Here is a 9928-nt window from a genome sequence, read left to right on the forward strand (position 1 = left end):
TGGAAGATCAGAGGGTGAGGATTTGAAATGAATGGAAAGAGTAGAGCTTATAGAGTTCCCCTGAGCCACTGTGGCCTACTGGCTGGTCTCTTTTTATAGAAGGCATACGCAGTTATAGCTGTTGGGGAATAAACGAGCACCATCCAGTTTAGAGAAAGTATAGAAACTACTTTGCAAGAGGTAATACTGGCTAAAAATGGCATAGATTAAAAAATCGTTCTGATTTCAATTAATAGATCTTCTTAGTTTTTTTTTTTTTTTTTTTTTTTTTTGCAAAAGGAAGTAAGATTGTCTAAGAGATATTCTAAACCCTTTAGGGAGACAATAAGGTGTAATATAAGGAGACCTGGGCTCCCTTTCTACTTTTATTATCTACTGTGTGACCTTGGATACTTACTAAGTCTCTGAGCCTCGGTTTTATAGTCATCACAATGAGGAGAATAAACTTTAATTCAAATTGCAAACATCAAAGGGGGTATGATGTATAAGGTCTAACTCATTGCCTGACCATAGTAAGTGCTTAATAATTATCACTTCCCCTTAGTGCACACATGACACATTTTAGTTTCCATGTTCTCCCTCAAAGTGTTACTTGGTACCACTGGCAGTATTAAAGCGTGGCGGTAACTGGTCTGTTTGGGTGAAGATTTTCTTCATTTTCTCCTTTGCTTTGCAGAGCGCACAGGTTTTTCCATCCGTCCTGTGGCTGGTTACTTATCACCAAGAGATTTCTTATCAGGTTTAGCCTTTCGAGTTTTTCACTGCACACAGTATGTGAGACACAGTTCAGACCCTCTCTATACCCCAGAGCCGTGAGTACTTCTACTTCAGCCTTCATTCATCAAATAGTATTTGTCATAGTGGTACTCACGTCATGAGTTTTATGTGAAGATTAAATGAATGAACGCATGTGAAGCATTGAGAATAATGCCTGGCACATGATACATGCTCCATGCTCTGCATATGTTAGCCATTAGCATTACTATTAGTAACTGACAACCTGTTAGGTGCCAGGTGCTATCCTAAGCATAGGGAGTGTAGCATTGAAAAAAATCAGGCAGAAATTTCTGCCTTCATAGAATTTATATTCCAATGGGGGATAAGGATAATAAACAAGTAAATAACATATTATATTTGATGGTGAAAAGTGCTATGGAGAAAAGTAAAGCAGAGCAGGAGGAAAAAGGTGTTATGTGTGGAGTGTTTCTGTTTTGAAAAGGGTGATCAGACAAGGACTCACTGAGAAGGTGAAATTTGAGCAGAGACTTGATTTGGTGGGGGTGTGGGGGGCACATGTCTATGGGTATCCTATGTGTGTATGTTTCTGAGTGGCCTAGGTTTTGAACCAAAATAGTTTCTCTGCTACATTGTTAGTGTCCTTTGTGATCTATTTCCAAGTAATACCACCTGAATAGAAGGAAGATGAGATTCTGGCTTGATTGAATTGTTGATTTTGCATTTATGTGTGACATAAGCATCACAGTGTGACAAACTTGTACCTCTTTTTCAGAGATACCTGCCATGAACTCTTAGGTCATGTCCCCCTGTTGGCTGAACCTAGTTTTGCTCAATTCTCCCAAGAAATTGGCCTGGCTTCTCTTGGAGCTTCAGAGGAGGCTGTTCAAAAACTGGCAACGGTATAAATCTGAAAATAGCTGTGTAGATCAGTAATTCTTATCTGGGGTGGGATGTGAGTGTCAGATTCAAGATGGCTGTTAGATTTGTCTTTGTTCATATTTAATTTAATTTAAGTGATTTCTTATTTATTTATTTATTTATTTATTTTTAATATGAGATTTATTGTCAAATTGGTTTCCATACAACACTTACAACACCCAGTGCTCATCCCAACAGGTGCCCTCCTCAATGCCCATCACCCACTTTCGCCTCCCTCCCACCCCCCATCAACCCTCAGTTTATTCTCAGTTTTTAAGAGTCTCTTATGATTTGGCTCCCTCCCTCTCTAACCTTTTTTTTTCCCTCCCCTCCCCCCATGATCTTCTGTTAAGTTTCTCAGGATCCACATAAGAGTGAAAACATATGATATCTGTCTTTCTCTGTATGACTTATTTCACTTAGCATAACACTCTCCAGTTCCATCCACGTTGCTACAAAAGGCCATATTTCATTCTTTCTCATTGCCACGTAGTATTCCATTGTGTATATAAACCACAATTTCTTTACCCATTCATCAGTTGATGGACATTTAGGCTCTTTCCACCATTTGGCTATTGTTGAAAGTGTTGCTATAAACATTGGGGTACAAGTGCCCCTATGCATCAGCACTCCTGTATCCCTTGGGTAAATTCTTAGCAGTGCTATTGCTGGGTCATAGGGTAGATCTATTTTTAACTTTTTGAGGAACCTCCACCCTGTTTTCCAGAGTGGCTGCACCAGTTTGCATTCCCACCAACAGTGCAAGAGGGTTCCCGTTTCTCCACATCCTCTCCAGCATCTGTAGTCTCCTGATTTGTTCATTTTAGCCACTCTGACCTGTGTGAGGTGATATCTCAGTGTGGTTTTGATTTGTGTTTCCCTGATGAGGAGTGACGTTGAGCATCTTTTCATGTGCCTGTTGGCCGTCTGGATGTCTTCTTTAGAGAAGTGTCTATTCATGTCTTCTGCCCATTTCTTCACTGGATTATTTGATTTTTGGGTGTGGAGTTTGGTGAGTTCTTATGGATTTTGGATACTAGCCCTTTGTCTGATATGTCATTTGCAAATATCTTTTCCCATTCCGTTGGTTGCCTTTTAGTTTTGTTGATTGTTTCCTTTGCAGTGCAGAAGGCTTTTATCTTCATGAGGTCCCAATAGTTCATTTTTGCTTTTAATTCCCTTGCCTGTGGAGGTGTGTCAAGTAAGAAATTGCTGCGGCTGAGGTCAGAGAGGTTTTTTCCTCCTTTCTCCTCTAGGGTTTTGATGGTTTCCTGTCTCATATTCAGGTCCTTCATCCATTTTGAGTTCATCTTTGTGAATGGTGTAAGAAAGTGGTCCAGTTTCATTCTTTTGCATGTTGCTGTCCAGTTCTCCCAGCACCATTTGTTAAAGAGACTGTCTTTTTTTTTTTGCATTGGATATTCTTTCCTGCTTTGTCAAAGATTAGTTGGCCATACTTTTGTGGGTCCAATTCCAGAGTCTCTATTCTATTCCATTGGGCTAGGTGTTTGTTTTGGGGTCAGTACCATGCTGTATTAAAGATTACAGCTTTGTAGTAGAGGCTAAAGTCCGGGATTGTGATGCCTCCCGCTTTGGTCTTCTTCTTCAGTATTACTTTGGCTGTTCGGGGTCTTTTGTGGTTCCATGCAAATTTTAGGATTGCTTGTTCTAGCTTCAAGAAGAATGCTGGTGCAATTTTGATTGGGATTGCATTGAATGCATAGATTGCTTTGGGTAGTATTGACATTTTAACAATATTTATTCTTCCAATCCATGAGCACGGAATGTTTTTCCATTTCTTTGTATCTTCTTCAATTTCTTTCATAAGCTTTCTATAGTTCTCAGCATACAGATCTTTTACATCTTTGGTTAGGTTTATTCCTAGGTATTTTGTGATTCTTGGTGCAGTTGTGAATGGGATCAGTTTCTTTATTTGCCTTTCTGTTGCTTTATTATTAGTGTATAAGAATGCAGCTGATTCCTGTACATTAATTTTGTATCCTGTGACTTTGCTGAATTCATGTATCAGTTCTAGCAGACTTCTGGTGGAATCTATTGGGTTTTCCATGTATATCATGTCATCTGCAAAATGTGAAAGCTTGACTTCATCTTTGCCAATCCTCTTACCAGGCTTCTCAAAAAGAAAAGGGAGATGACCCAAATAGCTAAAATCATGAATGAAAATGGAATTATTACAACCAATCCCTCAGAAATATAAGCAATTATCAGGGAATACTATGAAAAATTATATGCCAGCAAGCTGGACAACCTGGAAGAAATGGACAAATTCCTAAGCACCCACCCGCTTCCAAAACTCAAACAGGAAGAAATAGAAAACTTGAACAGGCCCATAACAGCGAAGAAATTGAATCAGTTATCAAAAATTTCCCAACAAATAAGAGTCCAGGACCAGATGGCTTCCCTGGGGAATTCTACCAGACATTTAAAGCAGAGATAATACCTATCCTTCTCAAGCTGTTCCAAAAAAATAGAAAGGGAAGGAAACCTTCCAGACTCCTTCTATGAAGCCAGCATAACTTTGATTCCCAAACCAGACAGAGACCCAGCAAAAAAAGAGAACTACAGGCCAATATCCCTGATGAATATGGATGCGAAAATTCTCAACAAGATACTAGCAAATCGAATTCAACAGCATATAAAAAGAATTATATACCATGATCAAGTGGGATTCATTCCTGGGCTGCAGGGCTGGTTCAACATTTGCAAACCAATCAATGTGATACATCACATTAATAAAAGAAAAGATAAGAACCATATGATCCTGGTAATCGATGCAGAAAAAACATTTGACAAAATTCAGCATCCTTTCTTAATAAAAACCCTTGAGAAAGTTGGGAATGAAGGAACATACTTAAATATCATAAAAGCCAGTTATGAAAAGCCCACAGCTAATATCATCCTCAATGGGGAAAAACTGAGAGCTTTCCCCTCTGAGATCAGGAACAGGACAGGGATGTCCACTCTCACCTCTGTTGTTTAACATAAAGTTGGAAGTTCTAGCATCAACAATCAGACAACAAAAGGAAATCAAAGGCATCAAAATTGGTAATTTAAATGATTTCAATAACATTAAAGGAGGATGTAAGATTTTTAAGGTTCATCAAAAGGAGACATGGGCCTTAAAAAATGGTAGAGAAACACTAGAGTTCAATAACAATAGTTTGTAGATATTTCTTTGGTAAAAATGATAGGCCCTCTAAAGATGATGCTAAAAATATTCTTTGAGCACTAGGTACAAGATGTCGTCCTGGAAATACAAAGATGAGGAAGGCCTGGTTCCTGCCTTCAAGGAATTTATACGCTACTTGAGGAAGCTGTTGTGTTAGGATGGGATGAACTGTACAGCGAAGTTCAGGCAGAGTGGTCTGGGAGGACAGAGAACTGCTTGGGGGAGGTTTCATGGAAGAGGAACATCTGGACTAGCCCAGGGAAGATGAGTCATGTTTTCACCTGCCAAGAAAGGGAGGAAGAGCATCTCTGGATGAGTGCACACAAGGGAAGACAGGAGGTGCTTGGTGTGTCTGGGGAAATGACGAGAAGCTGGAGCAGCGTGTGTTAGGGTCGGGGAGATAGTATGAAATAGGCTAGATGATTAGAACAGTGCTTCTCTAGTTGTGGGTCAGGGACCCCCTAGAGTCCCTGCAACCCTTGCACAGGGTCCTTAAGTGAAAGACCCACTCAGAATGCAAAGTGGCTTTCAATATAAGAAAGGCTAGAGTTCATTGATATAGTTTCAGACTCCGTACTACAGCTGAACTCTAAGAAATTGCCACTTGTTGAGTTCTGATGTGTCAAAGAAGAATACCCACAATTATCTGAAAAGGCTATTAAAATATTTAGCCTTCTTCCAACTACTTTTCTGTGTGAGGCTGAATTCTCTTCGTATACTTGAACCAAAACAACACATTGCAACAGGTTAAATGCAGTAGCAGATGTGAGAATCCATCTTGCTTTCCAGCCAGACATTAAATAATATCTATCCAGATGTTAAAAAAGATTTAGAGCAATGTAAAACAATGCCTTTTTCCTGACTCTTTTTTGTTTTGTACAATATAAGTCACTTTGCATTAAATTGTTATGTTACCATAACATGGCTTATTACATTTTAAATTTAATCAGTAAACATGTAAATGTTTTCAGTTTTAACTTTTACTGCCGTAAATATAGTAAGCTGTAACCCACATAAACAAAAGATCTTTCAGGTCCTGAGTAATTTTTAAGAGTGTGTAAGAGTCCTGGGAACAGCAGTTTGAGAGGGGCTACCTTAGAACAAGCCCAGATTGTAGAAATACTTGTGAACTGGTCTGGGGGTCTTGAACTTAATTCCAGGACACTTTGGGTCAATCTCTAAGGGTTGCAGTTTGTTTTAAATTGAGCTAATTCAGGATGTGAAAGTAATATCAATGTCCTTTTGCAGTGCTACTTTTTCACTGTGGAGTTTGGCCTCTGTAAACAAGATGGGCAGTTGCGAGTCTTTGGTGCTGGATTACTTTCTTCGATCAGTGAACTTAAAGTAAGAGCTGTAAACCTCTGCATATAGTCATGTTCACTTAATATGATTGATACGACCAGAAAGAGTTTTTGGATTTGAACAAGTGTCTACTATGGAAAATACTTGGGGTGGCAATAAACGTTACTTAAGAGACAATTTTCTCTATTTCCCAAGTTTATAGTGATATCTTAAATTGTTTTTTTACTTATATGTGGACTTTAATGACTTAATTTCTCTTTTTTGAGTATAGTTGACACACTATAGATATATCTTTTAAATAAAAAGTACTTTAGAGCTTTTGCTTGCAAAGTCTTGCTGTTCTCTCATCATTTTTAGTGTGCTAGCAATAACTTCTCCTAAATTCTAGAGAATTCTTTGAGATTGATTATTTATCCAATAAAGGAATGAACTAAGTATGTTTGTTGAGTAATGGGTGTGTGTGAAACACTGTCCATGGTACTGTCTTGCTCTCAAGGAGCCTACGACCTGATGGTGGGTACAGTCATGTATAGGAATAACTAGTACAGGATGGAAAGTAGGTGTCCTAATGCAGGAATATATAAATAAAGATCACTGGGGGGCTCTTACATGGAAAGTGCGTTAGAACAATGCTATGGGATGATCTTGGGGCACTTATGGGGAACAGCAGTTTGTTTTGCTGAAGTATATTGTGGGTTAAATAATGCTGTAGGAAATAAGTTTGGAATTGTAGGTTGGGGCCATTGCATTAATACATTCAGAGGTGTGCTGATTGTGGTGGTTGTGTGTAGGATGTGATCCATAAAATTAGACAATATTCTTTGATTCACTGACTATCTTCTAGCATTCACTTTCTGGACATGCCAAAGTAAAGCCCTTTGATCCCAAGATTACCTGCAAACAGGAGTGTCGCATCACAACTTTTCAGGATGTGTACTTTGTATCTGAAAGCTTTGAAGATGCAAAAGAGAAGATGAGGTAAAGTATATCTTCCTCATGCCTAACTTTCCTCTGCAAAAGATAAGTCCAGGGGCGCCTGGGTGACTCAGTCCGCTGAGTATCTGACTCTTGATTTTGGCTCAGGTCATCATCCCAGGGTCATGGGATCAAGCCCCATGTCAGGCTCTGTGTTGAGCATGGAGACCGCTTGGGATTTTCTCTCTCTCTTCCTCTGCCCCCTTCCCCACTCGCGTGACCTCTCTCTCTAAAATAATAATAATAAAAATAAATAAATAAATAAATAAATAAATAAATAGATTAAAGAAAAATATAGGTCCAATAATGGTAACAAATCACAGAAGTAAGCAGCTGGATAATTAGAAGCCTACTAGGTACCTTCTGCCTGTGATAGATCTCCCTTTCACAACAAATATTTAGAGTATGTTGTTTATGGTGATGTTTGGTGACTGCATATATGAATCAGATACATTGAGAAATTGGTTTCTCCTCATCAGAGTTTATAATCTAATAGGAAAAATAAACTATATACAAATTGCTACGTAACAACATAGGAAGCCTTACAGTGATACAGATGAAACTTTGTTCTCCATTTTATTCAGGAGCAATTTGTTCCAGATGGAGGAACAGGGAAAGCTTAATGACATCTGAAAAAGCACTTGGAGGATAAATAGGACTTAGGTATGTTAAGTTTTAGGCTAAGGAACAGCATAAAAAAGGTAAGGAGATGGAAACATACAAGAGTGTGATGCAATCAAGCTATGTGTTATTTAACTATTGGTCAGCTAAGTGTATTGTTAAGAAAGAAGAACATTGGAGGCAGAGAAACTACTTAGGAGATTTTTGTAATACTTCAGGTGAAAATAAGGGCCTGGGCCAAGACTGTAGGACTATAGAAGCAGAATTAACAAAACATTTGTTGGAAGGTGTCATGAGGTCACATTGTGAGATCGTTGTGGGATAGATGGGGGTTTAAGACATGCTCCTTGTCTTCCAGGGATTTTCTGTTACTCGAGGAGTTAGGCCATGCACAGAACCAAATAACAATACTAGCAGGGCTTCCTCTAACACATATGACCCCCTTTTGCAGACTAGAAAAAGGGGTCCCTTCTGGGTAGACCAGTTGGATTGCAAGCTGCATTTCAGCCCTTACTCCTGTACAGCTGTCTTCAGGTGTGTTCCTAGGGGTCCTGAACACAATTGTTCTTGGGGGTGCCAAATGAGAGGTTCAAATGTTGGCCTGATAAAGAAGGCAGAACTTTAATGTGTGAAGAAAGGGTAGAAGTTAGGTCATTTGAGAAGAGGCTAGAGGATGACATTCTAAACAGAAAGAATGTCCATGTGCAGGAGGCAGGCCTCCTGGCCTGTTTCTGGCCTGTTTCCATGTATGTGTGTTTGTGTGTGTATAGCTGTAGTTATGTAAATCACAGCTGAGGAGTCTGTTACTAGGTGGTCAAGGGCTACCGTTGTCTACTGATAAAGCTACTGTAGTTGGTCTCCTTAGCGTAGCCAAGAGATATATAAAGGAATACATCATTAATACAGTCATCCACAGGATCTTTCCCTAGAAATGCAGGGGTGGATGTGTCTATGACAATTTTAGGTTTCCTACCTGTGTAGGATTCCAGGGGATCTCTGCACAGGCAGTGTAGGGAAATAGGTCAAATTGGCTGTGTCTTTTGTCTAGTGTGTGAAATAGGTTTGCTATTGCTCATTCCATTTTCATCATTCTGCCTCCTAGAAATTGATTGCCTCTTACTTGTTTTCTTCAATAGAGAATTTACCAAAACAATTAAGCGTCCATTTGGAGTGAAGTATAATCCATATACACGGAGTATTCAGATCCTGAAAGACACCAAGAGCATAACCAGTGCCATGAATGAACTGCAGCATGATCTTGATGTTGTCAGTGATGCCCTTGCGAAGGTCAGCAAGCAGCTGAGCATCTGATCCTGAGAGCATCTGAGCGCCAATTCAGAGGCCTGTGGGCCAGCTCCTGCTTTTCTTGAAGACCTGGTCATGGAGGGACAGTAGCCAAACAACATTCTCTACTCCCATTCCTTAATTAGTTCTTTGGAAATTTGTACCTGGATACTCTATAACAGTACCTATTTTTTTTTTTTTTTGTAACAGCTTAGTGAAATATGATTCACATACCATACAATTCATTGACCACTCGTTTAAAAAAATTTTTTTTTAAACATTTTGTTTATTTTTGAGAGACAGAGACAGAGAGTGAGTGGGGGACGGGCAGAGAGAGAAGGAAACACAGAATCTGAAGCAGGCTCCAGGCTCTGAGCAAGCTGTCAGCACAGAGCCCGGTTTGTGGGGCTTGAACCCACAAACCGTGAGATCATGACCTGGGCCGAAGTTGGACGCTTAATCAACTGAGCCACCCAGGCGCCCCTGACTGACCACTCATGTTTTATAGAGAAGTTTTTTAACCCCATGGATAGATCTAATACCAGCTTGATTCTCTTTTCCCTAATTTTTCTTGAGTAAAATGACCTTTATGATCATTTAAAATGCCTTGGTGGGTATCATGGAGCTGACCCATATTGATACCTAAGATCCTTTTATTTCTAAAGTATCTTACTTATCATTGGATTTGTGCCAAGCTTGATCGCATTCAGAGCCATAAAGTTAATAGGAGACCCACTGTCTCCACTGCTACCATGGGCAGAAGTATAGAGACCTTTCCACATGAAGCACACCTCATAAAGAACAAGTAGTCTAGTTTCAAGCATGGTATCTTGTAAGGAAATAGGAGTAGCTAAATCTGGAAAGGTTGATTAGGGCATCATCCTCAAGACCAGGTTATGA

At 39.5% G+C, this 9928-nt stretch overlaps 1 protein-coding gene across 2 annotated transcripts in view; it reads left to right on the forward strand.

Annotated features, from left to right (window-relative positions):
* Window positions 1-9188, forward strand: part of TPH1 (tryptophan hydroxylase 1) — a 32062-nt gene extending 22874 nt beyond the window's left edge. For both annotated transcript variants that reach the window (XM_040495688.1, XM_040495689.1), the window contains exons 7-11: window positions 677-812; window positions 1511-1637; window positions 6095-6190; window positions 6993-7126; window positions 8881-9188. In XM_040495688.1, coding sequence (XP_040351622.1) covers window positions 677-812; window positions 1511-1637; window positions 6095-6190; window positions 6993-7126; window positions 8881-9055 — 668 coding nt within the window. In that variant the 3' untranslated portion in view covers window positions 9056-9188. The remainder of the gene's footprint in view (window positions 1-676; window positions 813-1510; window positions 1638-6094; window positions 6191-6992; window positions 7127-8880) is intronic.
* Window positions 9189-9928: the final 740 nt, after the last annotated feature.

The sequence above is a fragment of the Herpailurus yagouaroundi genome, unplaced genomic scaffold, assembly GCF_014898765.1.
Source record: "Herpailurus yagouaroundi ecotype Mexico unplaced genomic scaffold, PumYag 187, whole genome shotgun sequence".
In the NCBI taxonomy this organism is placed as follows: domain Eukaryota; kingdom Metazoa; phylum Chordata; class Mammalia; order Carnivora; family Felidae; genus Herpailurus; species Herpailurus yagouaroundi.